The sequence below is a fragment of the Macaca fascicularis genome, chromosome 10, assembly GCF_037993035.2.
Source record: "Macaca fascicularis isolate 582-1 chromosome 10, T2T-MFA8v1.1".
NCBI lineage: Eukaryota > Metazoa > Chordata > Mammalia > Primates > Cercopithecidae > Macaca > Macaca fascicularis.
Genome location: NC_088384.1, coordinates 79,290,743 through 79,312,533, shown reverse-complemented (window position 1 = coordinate 79,312,533; position 21,791 = coordinate 79,290,743). Strand labels below are relative to the sequence as shown.

Here is a 21,791-nt window from a genome sequence, read left to right as displayed (position 1 = left end):
TTCCTTTGCAGAAGTCCTAATGTTGGCCAATCCCAGGTTCCATCCTTGACCTGCTTCCCTTCCCACCATACATGTTCTCTCTAGATATACTTCAACTGTTATTTACCTCAATGCTGAGGAATTCTCAATATGTATCTCCAGTCTAGGTCTTTCTTCTGAATTCTGGATCCTGACATCAAACTGTACCTAGACTTCTCCATTTGGAACTAGGAAGGGCAAGTCACACTATCTTTTGGATTTTTGTCTCTATCTTCCAAACCTCTTCTAATTTTAATGGCTCCTAATCTTGAAGGCAGGCAGTAACTTTTACTAGTTAGTTACACATGGCCTGTTAGCAGTCATCATAGACTCTTCCTTCCCATGGCTAATCACTCACCAAGACCCACTGCTCCTATTGCCTATGTATCTCTGGAATCCACTACTTTCTTTGTCTTTCCCCTGCCTGTACCTGAGTCTCTCTGGCCTCATCACTCAACATGATCCAGCTATACTTGTGGTCCAGCCATAAAGAACTAGTTCAAAGTTCTCAAAAGGTACTTCATTCTCTCTTGGGCTTTTTTATGCTATCTCCTTTAACTGGAAAGACTTTCTCGGCCGGGCGCGGTGGCTCAAGCCTGTAATCCCAGCACTTTGGGAGGCCGAGACGGGCGGATCACGAGGTCAGGAGATCGAGACCATCCTGGCTAACACGGTGAAACCCCGTCTCTACTTAAAAAAATACAAAAAACTAGCTGGGTATGGTGGCGGGTGCCTGTAGTCCCAGCTACTTGGGAGGCTGAGGCAGGAGAATGGCGTGAACCCGGGAGGCGGAGCTTGCAGCGAGCTGAGATCCGGCCATTGCACTCCAGCCTGGGCGGCAGAGCGAGACTCCGTCTCAAAAAAAAAAAAAAAAAAAAAAAAAAAAAAGACTTTCTCTACATTGTTGGTTTAATGCACTCCTAGTTAGATATTAAGAATTACTCCACCTCTGATATCATCAGAGAAATCTCTGACTTCACCTGCCCACCTACCCCTGACATTAGGATCTCCATCTCTACAGCACTCCAGGAAAGCTTCTCTTGTCACAGCTTTCACTCAGAGCACACCAGCCTTGTTTCCCTCACATGTTAAGCTGAATAAGTGGCAGTCATGGAAGACAACTTAGAATTCCTGGTGCACGTCTATTGATTTCTAATCTTTGCAAGATTAGAAGATTATTTAAACTTACTGAAAAAATGCTGGGAGAGTGGTGACAAAGAAGCGGCCACTCAAACCTACAAGAAGCATAAACAGAACAAAAGTTACACTTAAGTCCTCCAAAAAAAGCATTCTTGAGCTTACTTTCATAATCACATTATTAAAATCATTGCAATTATTGATTCACATTTACTACTTTTTTTGACTTAAAGAAATTCATTTCTACCCATTTTTATTTACCTAACACTTTCCAGTAACTGACATACAACTTGTATCACTTGGATTGTAAGGAGGCTGAAAGGATAGAATTTAGAGCCTTGCAAACTGGGGTTTTGCAAAGTTAAATACCGACTTCCCCATTTACTAACTTTATAACTTTAGATTATTTAACCTCTCTTAGTCTCAGTCACCTTTTTTCTGTAAAATGGGTATATAAAAGCCTAACTTAATTGTTCTAAAGTTAGATTAGGGCAAGTATTATTAGGCTTAGCGTGGTGCTGGGTACATAGTGAAGGACTCAACAAACTATAGGTATGATTACATCAGTCATCAGTTTAAAAAGAGTAAGTAATATGAAATGCTTAAGATCATGTATAATGTTTGTACATTTATAAAATCTGTAAGTACTGTAAAGGGAATATTATGTACGTGAAAAATATTTTTTCCAATTTGTTTTAGCAAACCTTTACTGAACACTAAGTACATATCAAATGCTATGCTATGTGCATGTAAAGACAAAGATAAATAAAACCCTTAGTACCTCAACAAGTATCTACCAAGCACCTTATTTGTTCCACAGACTGTTGTTACCGCTGAAGACACATGGATGAATAAAAACATGTACAACCTTTATTCTCACAGAGCTTATAGTCTAGTAGCAGAAGGAAATAACTTATTCAAATAATCACAATCACAACCACAAACGGAGAAAAATAATATCAAAAAAAAAAAAGTGTGCAAAAAAATGCTGAATGAGACTAGGGAGTAAAGAACAGATCTTTGCCCTTTAAATGTTACATATAAATAGTATTTGCATGGGCACCAAGAATGAGTAAAGAGAACGAAAGCTTAAGGATCCTCCTGGCCAACATGGAAAAATGACAGAGGCATCATTTTAACATTTTCCATTACAGCTGCCTTTCCCACTGTAGAACAATGTGAACAAAATCAAATATCTATTCAAATTAAGTTGCTCAAATCATACATCTCTGTGGTCACTCGCAATTCAAAACACTGCAGCTTTACTTTTAATAACATGGGAAATTTACTTTCACCCATTTTATAAATTAAATACAAATTCAACATAATTTAGTAACAAAAGATGAGTCTTCTCAAAGAATTCTGTATTTTATTTCATTTCAGATCAAGTGGATTCCAAAACATTCAATCGTATTTAAAAGGAAACACAGTACTCTGGAGTAGTAAAAGTCAATATCACAAAAAGAAACATTTACTACAAAAATTTGTCATTGTACATTGGAAAAAAAGGTGTGTCGCCAGTAACATAAACACAAGTATCCCAAAAATAGGTCAACTAAGGATTGTAACAAGCACTTCTAAGCGCATTTTCATCTCTCACATTGCTTGGGATTTCACCCTGGAGAAGAACAAGGGTATCCTACAGCATCCTTCCAATTTTAAATTGCCAGGGGAAAAAATACTTAAAATAAATAATAAAATAAATACTAAAATAAATACTTAAAATAATACTAAATATTTAAAAAAACTAGTATATGCCTTTGGTTTAAGATAATTATTACGAACAGTTTCATACATTACTTCTTACCTAGCTATAGATTCTTATGACCAGCCAAAAATCTAAGAACAGTTATGGTATTAGGGATGTATATTTTATTTGTATGGTTTTTTAAAATAGAATGAAGAAATTAAATAGTTTCTCATCACATCTTAAAATTTTTTACTCAGATTTTATTTTTATCTGAATAAAGAGACAAGATTTCTATTAAATGTTAGGTATCATTTAAAGTGATTTTTTTAACTTGCTCTTTAAAATCTTCTGTACGTTCTTAGTCATCACTGGCTATGACAATAAATAAGGAAGTAAATAAATAAGTAGAAAAATATTTCATAAAACACATTTAATTATACAATATATAAAACATTTCCAGATTCAGGAGCCTTTAGTCTTAAGTCTTTTAGAAATTGCACCTTATTTCAGAAAACATAAATTATCTTTACAAATAAATGTACACGTGAAAATCAGTGAGTACCAAGAAAAAGTGTCAAAGTGACAGATGGTCTCTGAGGTTTTTCTGCATCTTTCTGGTTCTGGCTAAAAGGAGTAACAGGAGAGTTGTTCCCAAAATTGCTACATTAAAGGGTATAATAACTCTATGTCTCTTGATATGAATTGCTATGTTGTTTCAGTGACTACTGTAACAATTTACAAGGCCATCAAGGTTTATCAAAATAAAGACCAATAAATTATATCACCTCAAGATTACTTTCATTTATGTTTGTCAGTATTTCTTCAAATGACAACCTAAGTGGAATATTAATAATAAGGTTGCAGCATCCACCTCAGACACGAGTTCAGTTTGCTGCCTGGAATAATATTCTGTCATGTAAAGATATATTCAGTAATATCAACAACAACAAGATCCAGAACAGCCAAAGTCCTCCTTGGATGATGACACACTACTAAATCCTTGTAGATCCAACACCATAAGAAATTCATCTCAAAAAAAAAAAAAAAAAAAAAAAGTCACTTCTGGGAGGCTAAAGGACACCTGAAAACTCGGGTCTCATCTCAGTGATCCAAAAATGTCTTCTAATCTTTAACACTGATTCTATGAAGTGTCAAGAGAAATTTTCATTACCTGAAAATTAAAACGTGACCAGTTGGAACACAGAAACACCATCTGAGGTTGTACCTTCAGGGTTTAACAACAGTAAGTTAAATGTGGATCTTGACAAAGAATTTGAACATCATAATAGCAGCTTGTTTCAGGGTAACAGTTCACTGCAGTAACTTCAGTAAGCTTGGAAGAAACAAGTATACTCCCAAGCTTTTCAGTAAAAAAGGCCACAAAGTCTTCCAAAATTTCTACACGCCTTTTTTACTTTAAGGGTTGCTTACACTTTAAAATGAAGACTATGATGCAACATAAAGTGGGCACAAATGGAGAATGCAGGATAGATTTTAACACTGCATCAGAAAACTTAAACACATGCAGCAAAAGAAAGAAAAATTAAAAGCTTAGAGAAAGAAAAAAATTATGAAAGAGAATTACATTTTGATAAGCCAAAACGCAACAGAAATTATTTAAGTTCAGTATTAAGAAAACAGAGATAGCTGATAGCTATCTATTAGCCATTGTTGTACTATTTATTAGCGTGTTACCTTTGTCATGTTACTAAACCTATCCTAGCCTCAGTTTTCTGAGTAAAACAGAGATAAACAGTTTGTTCTTCATAGGGTTGTTATGAAGCTAAAATGCATGTAAGTGTACAGAACAATTACAGGCTGAAGTAAATGCTCACTAAATGTTGTTATTATCACCAAAGAGGGCAGCAGAAGGAAAACACAATGAAAAAAAAAGAGAATTAACCTTACCTTTGAGATTGAAATAAGGTTGTCAGCATAATAGAATACAAGATAAAATTTACAATTATAAAATTAAAAATATAACACTAAAAGTACAGCAAACTAAATTGGCTTCTGCATTAATCAGTAGTTTTAAAGACAATGCTTACTCTTGGCTGTGGAAGGAGTCTGGCTTACCTCTAATCTAGTGAAATAGCCATCACCCACGGGGGATCTATGAGCAGCTGCTGTTTTCCTGTCCTTGACAACTAAGCTCATCTGCATAGAACAGAAGGTTCAAGTATATACTCATTAAATTTAATTTATCAAAGTCAACTTAACTGAAACATCACCTGATCTATGCAGTATTTAACAGGCAATGTAATGTAACCTAATCTAAGGGCTGCCCTCTGCTCGGCTTCTGCATCTCAGCCATAAAAATGCAACATGATTATAGTCTCTAGTCTTGATGATATGGGAGAGGGGCAGGGAAGTGCTGGGAGGGGAAAGAGGGGCCCCTGGAGAGGGCTCCACCCTCGGGGCTGTGCCCATGGACCTAGGCAAGGACAGGCATTTCTGTTTTTGTGCCCAAATTTGGCATTTCCCAAGACCACTCTGGCCCGCCACACCCCCATCCTGTGCATATATAAATCCCGAGTCTCTAGCAGACACACAGACAAGCAGCTGGGCTTCAAGAGGAAGACATCGGCAGAAGAACACACAGCGGCTAGACATCAAGAGGACGCTGAGAGGAGCACGCCAGCAGAACACATCAGCAGACGCTGGCAAGTCGACCCGCAGAAAGACGCAGAGTTTGGCCAGGGTGGTTGGAGGACAGACCAGCCGCTGGGCGGCCCAACTCCAGGGGAAAACCACCACCTTCCCACTCCATTCCCCTCTTGCTGAGAGCTACTTCCACTCAATAAAACCTTGCACTCATTATCCAAGCCCACTTGTGATCCGATTCTTCTGGTACACCAAGGCACGAAGCCCTCTGTCCTTGTGATAAGGCAGGGGGGTCTAATTGAGCTGACTCACAGAAGCCACCTATGGATGGCTAAACTGAAAGAGCACACAGTAACACACACCCACTGGGGCTTCAGCTGTAAACATTCACCCCTATATGCTGCGGTGGGATTGGAGCCCCACAGCCTGCCCATCTGCATGTTCCCCCTGGAGGTTTGAGCAGCAGGCATAAAAGAAGCCAAGTTACATCCCCATCGCACATTCTGTGAGGGGAGAAGGGAACTCTTCCCGTTTCATTGATAAATCTTAAATGTTACTTTAAAATACTTAAAAGAATATCTTAATAGATAAATTGATGGAAGAGTTACAAGAATAACTAAAGAGTGTGCATGACACTTCAAAAATTATTATTTCCGGGGCCGGGCGCGGTGGCTCAAGCCTGTAATCCCAGCACTTTGGGAGGCCGAGACGGGCAGATCACGAGGTCAGGAGATCGAGACCATCCTGGCTAATCCGGTGAAACCCCGTCTCTACTAAAAAATACAAAAAACTAGCCAGGCGACGTGGCGGGCGCCTGTAGTCCCAGCTACTCCGGAGGCTGAGGCAGGAGAATGGCGTGAACCCGGGAGGCGGAGCTTGCAGTGAGCTGAGATCCGGCCACTGCACTCCAGCCTGGGCCACAGAGCGAGACTCCGCCTCAAAAAAAAATAAAAATAAAAAATAAATATTATTATTTCCCCTCTTTAAATTTTACTTACTGGGAAATAATTGAAATTACTCCTTACTAGCACTTCTGTGGCAAGGCAAGAATACACTAATGAAGATCTGCAACCAAATAGAAATTTGTATACAGAAATACACAGTGAAGTGCTCAACTGTGGGGAAAAATAGTATCATTTCAACGAGTTTCTACTGTTCATTCAAGACGTCAGTGTTTATAAAAAGGAAATAAATACATTGCTTCCAAGATGGAGGCAAGCTGCCCCAGAGCCTTGCCAGTGAGTTAGTATCACATTAAGACAATCTTTCTTCACTTGGCTTCCAGACCCTCCTACTTCTCCCTCTCTCTCTTATCTCACTGGTTTTCCTTCTCCTCTGATGGAACCTCTTTTTTTTTTTTGGAGACAGAGTTATGTTCTTGTTGCCCAGTCTGGAGTGCAATGGCACTATCTCGGCTCACTGCAACCTCTGCCTCCTGGGTTCAAGCGATTCTCCTGCCTCAGCCTCCCAAGTAGCTGGAATTACAGGCGCCCGCCACCATGCCCAGCTAATTTTTTGTATTTTTAGTAGAGACAGGGTTTCACCATATTGGCCAGGCTGGTCTTGAACTCCTGACCTCAGTTGATCCGCTCGCCTCGGCCTCCCAAAGTGCTGGGATCACAGGCGTGAGCCACTGCAGCTGGCTGCAACTTCTTTTTTTCTAAATGTTGCAGTGGTCAGTTCTCACTACTCTGGCACACACATATCCTAGATAATCTGAATTGTTCTTCTAGCTCCAATGCCAAGTATATTGATGGTCCTCAAACTTAATCTCTATTTCATCTCTATTTGGATGTCTATTTAACATCCCAAACTTAGCCCCTGTCCCAAACCTACTTCTCCTTAGTCTTCTCCATTTTCTCCTTTTCTACCCCAGCTGGGAACCAGTCCATCAGAAAATCCTAGTATCTCCAAGAATCCCACCACTTAACACTGCTGTTACTAGTCCAAGCCACCATCTTCTCAACTCTGGACTACTTTGGTAGTAGGTTAGGATTGACCTCCTAACCATTCTCCCTGCTTCCTTCTGATCCCCTGTAGTCAATTTTTTCACACAGCTGCCAAAGGAATTATTTTAAAACATACATCATATCATATATCTCTCCTGCTCCAATCTTCCAGTAGCTCCCTATCATACTTTGTAGAAAATCTAAACTCCTTGCTACAGCAACAAGACCTCACAGGGTGTGGTCCCTAGTTACTTCTCCATCCCCATTTATCTCAAGTACTCCACTGGTGGTCCCATTGTTCTCCAGATAAGCCAGATACACTCCTACCTGCACATGGTGTTTGCTCTGCCTGGAATGCTCCTCTCACAAAGCTTTTTGAAATTTACTTCCTCAATTTATCAAGACCTCTGGCTAAATAGGTCTTGATAAATCGAAACCTATTTATCTCTGCTCCTTCCCCGGCCATCCTAATTTAAGAGGTAGCTCCAATCATTTTGTACATTTTTATCCTACTTTTTCTTCATATCCCTTACCACCATCTACATTATTTGCCAGTTTTCTTTCATTACTATTTATCTCCTCCACTAGAATGTAGCTCCATGAGGAGCAAGGCCTCTGTCCTTATTCACCTTTGTATCACTGGTATCTATTACAGGGCCTGTTTATGGGAGCAATTCAAATACTTGTTGAATAAACACATTACTTCTAATAACTATTAAAAGATTAACTGAAAGCATTAAATTTGTAATTCAAAGTAAAATTATAAATTTAAAACCATATAATATAAAATGAAATATATTCTAGGTCTTTCAAATAATCATGACGTAGAAGTTTATCTCCTATTTTTTATTTATCAGTTGCACTTTTTAAATTTTTATCATTTAAAAGAATTCTAGAGCCTCTGCCTATAAAAAAATTGTTCAAACATACAAAATAATAATCTTTGATTAGACTTCGTTTTTTCAGTATTCCTACAGAATTCCAGAGTTTTTTCCTTCTTCTTTAATGAGTATTTCAAGTATATATATCTCAGATATATATAAAACTGAGTCAACACTGAATGCATTAAAAATATTTCTTAAAATCAATCTATCTCTTATTTCATCATCAAGAAAACCTAATCAATTCATAATGTTAAAAATAGCTGCAAGTCTACATTTTTAGAAGGAAAGACTATAATTAAACATAAGATTTGCGAACCCATCACAAGCCTGTTTAATTCTTTTAATTCAAATTATGCTATAAATTCCGAGCAGGTGTGCCAAATTATTGAAATGCAAATTGACCAGCTGCATTTTTAAGAAACCCATCATAAAATGTGGATGGTGTCCAGTAATTAACAAGTCTTATACCTGATTTTATTTTACTTAAACTCTAAGGATGAAAACAAGTTTCTGGCAAAAATGTAATCTGCAATGATTTAGCCTCCAAACAGAATTAACTTATTATAACAGCCAAAATCTTGTCCATCTCTAGATAGAGGACAGGCAGGTGGATTTGTTTCAAATGCTTACAAAGATAGAGGCATGAGGATTCATGGCTTTTAACAGAAATCGCGCTCCATGGGTTTGTTGACACATCAATTTTAACATGTACCATCTATTCTGTTGTCAAAGTAACTGGTACTTCATTACTTAGTGTTTTTTGAACTCATAGTTTATTATAGAAAATGAACGTCTACACTTCTGTGCCCATCTTCTTGTTGCCCTTGTAAAAGGATGAAAGGATACAGTAGGTATAAATTGAATGTTATTGAAAAAGATGACTGTTAAAATTTGAAAATAGCCATATTTTAGAGATTTAGATTATAAAAGGCCAACTTTTCTTCTCATTTTACACATAATATACAGTTATTTTAAAACTGCAAACACAAATTTATTGTATATATCTTTTCAGAATTTAAAAGTCTCTATATCGCTCCACTCTTTCGGGTAAAAAGGATTCATTCTTGTGAAAAATTATATCATTCATAGCTAATCGGTGCAGACAGAATGAGAGAATGAGAAATTCACTCTCTGGAACCACAGTGAAATATAATATCTGATTCAGGCAATCGTGGATCTTAAAACCCCAAAGAATCATCCCAGAGGTTACCTGCTAATCACAATGTGAGATCCTTTCTTCATAACTGAGCTACTTAGTGTCACCACCATATCCAAGTGCTCAAACTTAACATTACTAATGGTGATAGCATATCCCTTCTAACGAGATGTAATATGAAGTCACAGCATCATCTTAGAAGTACTCTTGCCATAAATGTCTAACCTAAATCATGCACCTAAACTCTCAGTTTGCAGAACATACTCGTATAAGTTAATATTCTTATAAGTTACATGTCACCATAAGGAAAAAGGAAAATCCTAGCCTTTTCTTTTCAAAATATCAATGTCATTTTAAAAGATGGGGGATAATTGTCGATTGCGAGAGGCTAAAAAGATATAACAACGAAATGTAATTTATGAACCATGATTGGGTCCTCAGTCAAAAAACTATACAAAAAAAAAGACACATGGGAAATAATTAAGAAGGCTTCAACGTGCTAAAAAATTGAAGGGTAAATTATCATGATGTCGATAACTTACTTTCAAATGATTCAGCAAAATAAAAATAGAATTATATATGCAAATATGTATGTGCAAACACACACATGCAGAGACAGATCCAAGTAGGCCACCTGCTAATTAAAGGTGTCCAGTTCATGGATAATCAATATCCCAGACTCTCAACTTTTCTATACGCTTGAAAAAAATTCAAAATAAAAAGTCGTTAAACTTTTGCATTTTATGTTCAACATTTACAGTACCTGGTTCTTGAATGACATCTACCTTCCCCACACTGATCTGAAGCATTTCACCATTCTTTGCAAAAGTCTCCCATTCTGAATCAGTCTGCTGGCAGGATGGACACCATGGGGCATAACTATAAGAGAAGAACAAGAATTATATCGATAAACATACAGAAGAAATCTGCAAAACAAAATAGAGAAATCAAGTATTTAAATTAAAAAATAAATTCTAAAAAGGGGAATTATAAAAGGAGGCTTTTCCAAAGTCATTTGACATAGAAAAACAGAAGTACACTGTCCCCACTAGGATTTAATGTATGAATGTCAATTCTATAGGAAAAAATTTGGCCAAAGTTTGAGAATATTTCCAATAATTATTATCCATAAACATTTTATTTCAATGCTATTCGTACAATTTTTTTTCTCTCCAGACAGCTTTTGATCTTTGAGGGTAAGCACTCTTTTTAGTGTCCCACTAAAGGAGAACAATTTTCACAGGGTGCCTCTAAACTAGCCAAACCAGTTTCAAATCCATCAGAGCTACAGATCTGATAGGCAGAGACCAGCCTATCTATGGTAATTTTGAAACATTCTGAAAAGGAAAGTAGAAGCTATCGGCCAAACCAACTCTATCCAACACTTTCTTAAATTTAGCAGGAGTTAAAAATACCTTGGCTTTCAAGTCAGAACCCTACTTTTTTTTTTTTTTTTTTTTTTTTTTTGAGACGGAGTCTCACGCTGTTGCCCAGGCTGGAGTACAGTGGCGCGATCTCGGCTCACTGCAAGCTCCGCCTCCCGGGTTCCCGCCATTCTCCTGCCTCAGCCTCCTGAGTAGCTGGGACTACAGGCGCCCACAACCGCGCCCGGCTAATTTTTTGTATTTTTAGTAGAGACGGGGTTTCACCGTGGTCTCGATCTCCTGACCTTGTGATCCGCCCGCCTCAGCCTCCCAAAGTGCTGGGATTACAGGCTTGAGCCACCGCGCCCGGCCAGAACCCTACTTTTTACAGTTATTTTTCATTCAATAAGTACTAAGAAAGCACTATGGTAGAAACTGAGAGTACAATTGTGAAGGAGATTTGGTGCCTCCTCTCCTTGTGGATGGTACAATCCAGAGATGAACAGAGATAAGCATGGGGGCAAAAACTATACTACTCTTATTTTTGTGTCTGCTTAAAATTTTTCATAATAAAGTCTTGAATAAATAGAGAAATACACCAACTTGTGGGTAAGCAGGCTGAGCATTTTTAAAATGTTAGTTCACTCCAATTTATTATCATTTGTTCCATTCCTGAATTGTTTTTACAAAATGTGGCACCTATTATTTCTGTATTAAGGGAGGAAAGGGGCCAGGGGAAAGAAAGAGAAGTAGAAAAGAATACCTGCCAATAGAATATAACACTCACACACTCATAATGCCTTAGGAAGGGAAACAAAGTAAGGGGAAAAGTACAAAACTGATCAAATCCTGTAACAATATTTAGGCTCATAGGTGCCTGTCAGGTCATCATTTATAAATCCCTTCAAAATTCTGAACTGTTAGAATGGCAATCATTAAAAAGTCAGAAAACAACAGGTGCTGGAGAGGATGTGGAGAAATAGGAACACTTTTACACTGTTGGTGGGACTGTAAACTAGTTCAACCATTATGGAAAACAGTATGGCAATTCCTCAAGGATCTAGAACTAGATCCTTGATCCAGCCATCCCATTACTGGGTATATACCCAAAGGATTATAAATCATGCTGCTATAAAGACACATGCACACGTATGTTTATTGTGGCACTATTCACAATAGCAAAGACTTGGAATCAACCTAAATGTCCATCAGTGACAGACTGGATTAAGAAAATGTGGCACATATACACCATGGAATACTATGCAGCCATAAAAAAGGATGAGTTTGTGTCCTTTGTAGGGACATGGATGCAGCTGGAAACCATCATTCTCAGCAAACTATCGCAAGAACAGAAAACCAAACACCGCATGTTCTCACTCACAGCGGGAACTGAACAACGAGATCACTTGGACTCGGGAAGGGGAACATCACACACCGGGGCCTATCATGGGGAGGGAGGAGGGGGGAGGAATTGCATTGGCAGTTATACCGGATGTAAATGACGAGTTGATGGGTGCTGACGAGCTGATGGGTGCAGCACACCAACATGGCACAAGTATACCTATGTAACAAACCTGCACGTTGTGCACATGTACCCTAGAACTTAAAGTATAATAATAATAATAAATAAATAAATAAATAAATAATAAATAAAAAAAATTTTTCAACTGTGCAAAAGCATGCTGGTAAGTACCATGCAAAAAAACTCAATGCAATGACACATATAAACCAACTTTCCTGAATAACAAAACAAAAACAAAAAACTGAAATTGTGCAGGATTTTGATCTTTCACATTATAAAAGATGAGTCAGGGGTTAAAAAGCCAAGACTAGGGGAAGGAAAGCGTTTATTTCACAAAAAGTACTGATAATTTGGCAGAACCCAGAAAAGAACGGGCTACCCAAAGGCAAAGCATTCACTACTTTCTCCAGACAAGCCCCAGAAGCAACAAGACTCAGCAAGCACAGTTGTTTACCATCTCTAGAAAAGACTACTATATAGCTAATTCCAAGATCATGCTAAAACGTCATTAATCTTCCCATTATAGCTCACTGTCCAAATCCTGAGATCCAGAAGACAGGAACAACAAAATAATCTGCTGACATCTTTGAATGTAGACTTTTTAAAACATTCGTGTCTCTGTATTTCCAGGGCAAAGTACATTCTTAATATACAGTAGGTGTTCAATAAATGTTTGCTGAATAAACAAGTGTATCAACTTTAATGTAAATCATATTCTTCATCTGAGAAAATAGTTATTTTCTATGTAGTTTCTAAATATCCAAGTAACAGATGAGACTCAGGCAGTTGGCAAACTGTAGGAAAAAAAAGGAAGTCTGAATTATTAAGTACATTTCAACAGGCATTCCGTGATATTGGATAAGAGCTCTGCCAGAACAATCAGAAAGATCAACCAGGAATTAACCATGATATTCTGGGCAGGTTAATAATATCTCCCTGCCTCAGTTTCCTCAACTGTAAAATGGGATAACAGTAGCTACCTTAGAAGGTTACTGAGAGATTAGATGAAATATAGCAGGCACATATTTCTTTAATAGGAGCAAATGTCATCTGTAATACAATGTCATCTGTAATATTGTTTGGGGTTCAAGACACTTTTATGATGCATTAGCTCATCTGACCTTACAGCCTCACTGCCAAACAGACAAAGCAGGTATAGAGATGTGCTTAAGACCACTCAGAGCAAGAACCCAGATGGAAGTATTTCTTTGATAAAAATCATCAAGGAATATAAAACTCAACACCAACACGCTGAGAGAGAAAGACAGAAGTTATAAGAAAGTAACATGAATAAGGAAGTTATCTTGAAGTAAAATATAATATAATGAACTTCAGATCCTCTTTATTTCCCAAGGACTCTCTTTGTATATAAGTCACAGGCACATTTGCTACATCAGTAATTATTAAATCATGCATGTTTCATAATTTAAAAAATACAGGCCTTAATCTCTAGATAGGCTATTACTAAGTTATTTTTTGGTGAAACTGACCTTCAGATACACAATTATAATACGTCCTCATATATGCCATTAAGGTAATTTTAAATATGCCATTTCTATATAGCTGCTATCCACTGGTCTGTGGCATTGTTAATGCCACTATTTCAAGGATTTAATCACAGCTGATTTGTGTTGGAATGCACCCAGATGTTCTTTCAGTGGTAGAGATAAGCCACCTCTGAGTCCTTAGCATGGGAACTAGTCCATTGTTGCTGCAGTTTTTAAAGTTTTTAATATTCTTTTGTATCTAAAGAACAGTAATTTGTACAAGAATTTAGAAACTAAGTAAAATATTTCCAGGGACAAAATGAATGCAAGGATCAGTCATGTGACCTTCATGCTCGTCTCTTGCTCTGTGCACACATAGATACATATATATATACACACACACATAATTTAAGTATATATGCATAAATTAAACATATCAGAAAGAAATGAACATGATCTTCATTAATATTTATTTCATACTAATTTGCATTGGCAATCTTCTCCTAAGAACTATAAAAGATACGACCTGCCATAACTTTGCCTCTTACACATAATCCTTAAGAGGCTCCAAGAGCAATTAGCTCCATTATAGTCATATAAACTGTCCATTGTTATCTTTTCTACTGAACTTTTGTTGATTTGTTTGCGGGTCACAGTGGTATGTAAAATTAGTAAACTTCATAAAGATATTTGAAATATATTCCAGATAGCCAAAAAGCTCTGGTAAATTACACCAACTTATATGTCAGTGTAATGTTTTTAACCATTTCTGGGAAACAAAATTCAACAGCATGCTTTCGTTGTCCATGTTAGTATTCATGTACAAAGTGACCTGAGGTTCTGCTTGATGTAACGTGGTTGAAGGACCTTGAATCTTTTATTCCATGAACTTACTGAATTTGGTGTAAGATTTCATTAGGTGTGCTAAATATTTCAGAGACGGACTTACTTAAATATATTTCCTAGAAAGGAAATTTTAATAACAATAAATTTTTATTTACCAATAATAAACAACTCTTCTTCTGTTTTGACTCTAATTTCACCAGTGCTTCTCTACACTCTCTTTTCTCCTGACTTTAAACCCTTTGTGGAAACTATCTAAAATCAAACATTTGCATGTTTTTAAATACCCATAACAGTACTTAGAGCAGTGGTTTTCAATTAGAAGCATTTGGAAGTGTGCACAGGGGATGGGAGTTATAATTTTTTGATGTCGCATGACTGAGACTACTACTAGAATATAATGGGCAAGGATGCCAAAGGTTCTGCAACATGTGGGCCATTCCCGCACACCAAAGAACTGTCCACCCAAAATGCCAATAGTGCCCTGTTGGGAAGCACTGATGAATGTCCAACACAGAGGAAGCATTCAGTAAACATTTACTAAATCAATGACCATAACTCATACTACATATTTCCTTCAGAGCACAGTAGGCCAATCTCTTGGAAGGCTCATTCTTCTTCACCTTCCCAGCTCCCCAACACTGAACCTGACACACAAGCATTTAATGACTATCTCTCAAACATTCCATCAAGACATCCAGACAATCTATTAAACTGCAAGAAATTCTAACTCTTTGACATGGGCAAGTTAAGGTAGTGATGTTCAACACGTTCTCTCCAGGTATGAAGGAAGGCTGCAAAGCTAATGCTAAAACCTAGATGTCCTATGGAAATAAACAAAGCTTTGCTCCATCACCAGGTGTTTAATTTAAATTTTGAAACGTGATCACCCCAAGAACAAAAATAAGAAAAAGCAATAATTTGTAAAGATTTCTATGCTTTACAGAGGTAAATTAACCCAAAGACATACTTTTCCTCTGAGTATCAGCTTGAATATGAAAATTAAGCCACTTGGCTATCTATTTCTTCTGGGGGAAAAGGCCACCAGAATGTATCATGTTACATACTTCTGTGTTTCAAAAGAACCAAAGTCATTTTCTCCAGGACTGACATAATGAGAGCCAAGCAAGTGTTGAAAGTAGCAAAAGGTTGCAAAGGAACTGAATGAAGAGTAGTATAAAACAATGGAAATAGAGAAAAGCATGCATCAGAAAGTCTTTTAAAGATTAGATCATTTTTCCTAATTCAGAAAAAGGGCAAACGAGTATACAGTAAGCCCATAGCTGGGTGCCTGTAATCCCAGCTACTTGGGAGGCTGAGGCAGGAGAATCACTTGAGCCCGGGAGGCAGAGGGTGCACTAAGCTGAGATCGCACCACTGCACTCCAGCCTGGGCGACAAAGTGAGACTCCATCTAAAAAATGATAATAATAACAATAAGCCCATAGCATTAAAGAAAATGTATATAGCAATGGGAGAACTTTTCAGATTTCTAAAAATGTCAGAATAGAAATGGTGAATTACTGCAAATACACTTTTAACAGATACATTTTTAAAACACTGGAAATTCAATTGCAAGAATCCAAAAAATTGTTCGAAAGACTAAGAAAAAATAACCAAATTAAATTTCATAATAGAAGCTTTTCACGTCTCAGGGCTGCCAAATACTGCTAGATTCTTAAGAATAAATTATCTATACCAACATAACCAGAAACTGCATTAGAGGGGATCTGTATGACACAGGGTATAAAAGAAAAAATTCGCAGATGAAAGAGAGCATATAAGCAAATGAACAAATAAGAACTGTCATTCAAAGTAATGAATACATTTTGATACTAGCGGAAAGTTTCTCAATCTGTTTCTTTAAAGAAGTTAACTACAACAAAAGCTTCTCAATCTGTTTCTTTAAAGAAGTTAACTACAACATCTTTGAACTACTAACAATTTCCATTTATGTATGACCAGTTCATCTGAACTAAGTATTAAGATGAAGTTAATTTTAACGCATTTTGTTTTTCTCTGTTATATACATCGAAAAAAAAATCTGGTAACGTATAGGCTATTTAAATGAATTCTTAGAAATTCACAGCAGGCCTATAGTGGTACTGAGGATATCATGAATTTCATATTTTTTTAAGTATTGGATTTTTTTTCACAGCAAGGAGGAAGAGTATCACCTAATAATACAGAAAAAATAGATCACAAATAGATAAGAACCAAAATATTTCTTTAGGATGAGCACTTGGGTTTTAGCATGTATAAAGAAGTTGGATAGAATCGTTTGGATCAACTTTCCTTTACAGCCTTGCTTCCTAGCCACCTATTCTGAAGTGCACTCAATAAAAAGAGAACGTCTACTAAAATGACCTTGTGTCTACACAGCTTACTTCCAGATTACATGACTCATCTTGCATCACGGCCCAAGCATATTCCACACAACTGGACACATGACAAACTCAGAGCAATTGATTACTATGTTTAGGTTTACACATTCATAAAAAAGTAAAATTTGAACCATCAACATGGCCAAGCACAGACGTTGTTGGCTCTCACTCATTTAAAAACTTATCGCGGCTTTATTGTTCTTAATTCTATTACCAAAAAAAAAAAAGCAATTCCAAAAGGAACCATAAAGGAGTTGATGTCATTAAAATTGAGCCCTTTCTGTTTTAACTTTCCTTACATACATATGCAAACTCAGTATTACCTTGAAACATGACATCTGGGAAAAAGTACATTTTGTAAGCACCTACTGAAAAGAGAACTTTCTGTAGTATTGGCTGACAAAATGCAGTTTATCTCAAAGTCTTAAAATTATTACAAACATGGAAGTCTTAATACAGCTCCACTTATTTTTAAAGCTTCTCAAATAGAGTATGACCCCCTCCCCTCCTTCCAAAAATAGTTAAGTGGAATATTTTAATAATTCATGTCTACAGCTCCCTTTAATAATTTCATTGATTTGCCGGGCGCGGTGGCTCACGCCTGTAATCCCAGCACTTTGGGAGGCCGAGGCGGGCGGATCACAAGGTCAGGAGATCGAGACCACGGTGAAACCCCGTCTCTACTAAAAATACAAAAAATTAGCCGGGCGCGGTTGTGGGCGCCTCTAGTCCCAGCTACTCGGGAGGCTGAGGCAGGAGAATGGCGTGAACCCGGGAGGCGGAGCTTGCAGTGAGCCGAGATCGCGCCACTGCACTCCAGCCTGGGCGACAGAGCGAGACTCCGTCTCAAAAAAAAAATAATAATAATAATAATAATTTCATTGATTTATTATGATACCAAGGGTATTTCATTTTGAGGTCTAAAACATCCCCTTCTTTGTGACTAAGAGGTAAATGCACATTTAAAGGGGTGATATACCTTATGTTCTTTGAGTAATATAATCTGCTGTGTGACATAACTTTTGGCTCTGATCTCACACTGAGGTTTTCACTCCATAGGCACCTGCTTGCAATCTAAATTGAAAGAATCAAAACTTGGTCTTGGATAAAGGAAAGATCCAATTTTCTGTCTGTGTCCTCAACGTAAAACAAATATTAAATAGTAGTATACAGATTGCCAGAAACTACAGGCTAAAGAGATGTGGCAATTTCCTGAAAGATTTTATGTTGGGCGGGGAGGGGAGAGAGGGGAGAGAGATGAGAGATAGAGAGAGAGTCTCAGCAATCATTTCCCTGGACGTTCTTCATTTTCCCTGCAAGCCCACCATGACGGTCTCTCAAGCCCATTCAGACATCTGCCCACCGTCCACTGCAAGCCTCTTTCAAATGGCCACTTCCTATTTTAAGTTTAAACTATAATCAACAAATCCCTTTCTTTCTCCTAACTCAAAACTGTAGTTTCCCATCTCCTTAAAGAAAAGGCACTATCCACCATTTACCTTCTACTGTTAAAAGGGGCAATGTGTATGTTCTTTTATGACACAAGCACAATTATTAATATTACCCAGAAAGCCCGACGTTTAAAAGTTATAATAAATATCAACATTTATTTGAAATCTTATTGTAAAACTTAAAAGGTATCTGTATTTATGTTTTATTTTCACAATGACATCTCAAGGTCTTCAAAAGGAAGACTACGATACAAATGGCCTGCCCTCACCGTGCTGCGATTCTTTCAACAGGTAACTTGCTTAGCCTGTGCTAAATATTCATATTGCTCATGGATGTTACTGAATGTCCTTTCTCTTCCAATACATACCTATATCTAAAAGCACACGGTTTGCTTGCAGATTTTCTCCCTTCCCTTCTCCTCCCTTTGGGAAGCCGCCCAGTCCACCCCGAAAACACTGTCCCCCAAAGCGAGGGGATGCGCTGCACCCTCGGCTGTCACCGCGAGGACTGGACGCGCATGCGCGGCGCGAGCGGCCCGGCCCCAGCGCCGCAGGTCGTAGGCAAGGCGGGTCCGGGGACCCCAGGTCGAGCCCAGCGGCAGTGCAGGATCGCGAGCGGCCCGGCACCGGCGCTGCAGGTTGTTGGCAGGGCGGGTCCGGGGTTTTAGGTTGAGCCCAGGCGGCAATGCGGGATCGCGAGCGGGCCGCGCGGGCTTGGGAGGGTGACGTCCGCGAGGACACTGCGGCGTGCGGGGCGGGCGGGCTCACTCACAATTTCAGCATCCACTCGCCCTCCATCACCAGCGTCCAGTTGGAGGCGGTCATGGGCTGGACCCAGCTCTGCTCCGCCGGCAGCGCGGCCTGCTCGGGGCCTGCCGTCGCCGCCACAGCCGCGACCCAGGCAGCCAGCAGCGCCGTTAGCTGCGGGCCACAGCGCCCACCCGCCATGTTGGGCGCCGAGCGAGGCTCTTCGGCCGGGAGTGTGGTGAAAGGCAGCGGCCGGGCCCACAGCCTCGCTCGCCCGCCCGCCCGGGTTTTTCAAGGAGGCGGGAGACGCAGGGGCCACCCCGCCTACGCCCGGCAGCGCAGACAGGCGGTGCTCGCAACGCCGCGGCGGACGCCACCTCTTATCGTCGCTTGCCCGTCGAGGCCACGCCCCCTCCCGCCTCCACTTGCAGTTGCCTGGGGTGTCGGTTACCTCAGCAACCGCCGCCCTTTCTTCCTGACCGCCAAGCTGACAATAAACAGATGACCCAATGTTGCCTAAGTTAGAACACGCACCGCTGCTGCCCAGGCTCCAGAAAGGGCAAGGTTGGCGCGTGTGTCCTTCTCTAAAGGGAAACATGGCCAATAATTTTAAAATCCATCCCCTCTTCAATAATAGCAAACATGAAAGCAACGGGATGCAAAGTACACTTACGTTTAATGAAAAATGGAGGGACGTGGTATCTCTTGCTGAAGAGAGAGGAAAATTTAAGTACTCTCTGCATGTGTATATTGAAGCATCACTAATTGAGGATATTGATGAAACTAGGCTTTGCAATTGCATTTTGTTTTTACAAAAAAAATGTTAATTTCATAGAAACTCTTAAAAACATGGGTACTGGCCGGGCGCGGTGGCTCAAGCCTGTAATCCCAGCACTTTGGGAGGCCGAGACGGGCGGATCACGAGGTCAGGAGATCGAGACCATCCTGGCGAACACGGTGAAACCCCGTCTCTACTAAAAAAATACAAAAAACTAGCCGGGCGAGGTGGCGGGCGCCTGTAGTCCCAGCTACTCAGGAGGCTGAGGCAGGAGAATGGCGTAAACCCGGGAGGCGGAGCTTGCAGTGAGCTGAGATCCGGCCACTGCGCTCCAGCCCCGGCGACAGAGCGAGACTCCGTCTCAAAAAAAAAAAAAAAAAAAAAAAAAAAAAAAAAACATGGGTACTAACCGATAAAATGAGTCAGTTAAGACTATTGCCACCTGCAGTAAAATGGACCTGACATTTCTCTTGACTACAGTTTTGTCAGATCTAAAATGAGGGTAGCCTAAATGATTTCCAAATTTCTTTGCAGATCACATTAGATGAATCTGTACCTTGGGACCACCACGCCGTTAGTATGTAAGACTGGATTACAATTAAAGGATGAGGACTCTTTCTCAAAGGGTGCTTTGTATGTGTTTACTAGTTGTGCAAACTACGAACCTGGGTAATGTGGTTAATAGATCATGAAAAGGATGTGGTTTCTGCCCTCGGCTTAAAACAAAGACTAAAATAAATTTTAAAAATAAGACTAAAAGCACTTCAGGGCACATGAGAGCAAATTTCAATCAGTACTTATAGGAGAGGGAAATTAATTTTGCCTGAAGAGAAGATCTGGCCTGGATTATGCATTAATTAGTATTAGCTAAAAACTATGTGGACCCAACCCTTATCATTAAAATAAAACACTCAAGGGTTTACAAACTACTGGAATTTAAGAAAATGTCTTTGCAGTGAATGCTACTAAGACTCACTGTTATGAAGTACATACACATCAATCCCATAAACTCGGTGGAAAACATTTTACTGTGCTTGCAAAAAGAAGTGACTCATAAACAGGAATTCTATCATTCTATCATTTTCAGTGCAACTTTTTTGTATAGAATATGTAATTGGTTTCAAAACATTCTTAAAAATAGCATCTGATATTAAGGAATTACTATTAATTTTGCTGAAGGTGATAAAGATGTGATAACTATATTTTTAAAAGGCTTTATTGGTTATAGATAATGAGATATTTATGGATGAAGTAACATGATGTCTAGAATTTGTTTTACAATACCCCAGAAATAAAATGTAGGGAATGGAAAGAAGATAGGTGAAAGCAAAGTGGTGCAACATCAGTCAGTGTTGAAGCTAACTAAGTTCATTTTGCTATTTTACCTACTCGTGCATTTGTTGGAAAATTTACAAAATGAAAAGCTAAAAGGAAAGAGAGATCATCTGCAGCATAAAAGACAGTCATTACCGAAGCACTTCCTATCTTTAACAAAAACTGTGGGTTCAAAGATTTCATTTTTTGGCCTTCAGACGAAGGATGGTAGGAAGAAAGTAGCAAGAAAGTGTGGGACTGACCTTGCGGTGAGGAGTCACGGACCGAGGTTAAGGGAGCCGTTGCTGTCAGACCATGATTGGCATCTCAGCCCTGACACTTCCTAGCCATGTGATTTGGGGCTAAAACTAGTTAACACCAAAGTTCTGTTAAAATGCAAGTAGTAATAGAACCTGCTCCAAAAGGTGGCTGTGAAGATTATATGAGATAAGAATAATGCCTAG

The 21,791-nt window shown here is 38.9% G+C and overlaps 1 protein-coding gene across 3 annotated transcripts in view; it reads right to left on the bottom strand.

The window, feature by feature from the left end:
- The window catches only part of TMX4 (thioredoxin related transmembrane protein 4), a 43,083-nt gene extending 23,493 nt beyond the window's left edge, over positions 1-19,590 (bottom strand). For 2 of the 3 annotated variants that reach the window (XM_045362525.2, XM_065522787.1), the window contains exons 1-3: positions 19,261-19,590; positions 10,202-10,317; positions 1,208-1,253 (exon numbers count right to left, since the gene is read on the bottom strand). In XM_045362525.2, the coding sequence (XP_045218460.2) occupies positions 1,208-1,253; positions 10,202-10,317; positions 19,261-19,436 (338 nt within the window). In that variant the 5' untranslated portion in view covers positions 19,437-19,590. Of the gene's footprint in view, positions 1-1,207; positions 1,254-4,921; positions 5,003-10,201; positions 10,318-19,260 lie in introns of those variants that run through there. The other variant, XM_074004808.1, reaches the window with a different exon arrangement.
- Between the last annotated feature and the right edge of the window lie 2,201 nt (positions 19,591-21,791).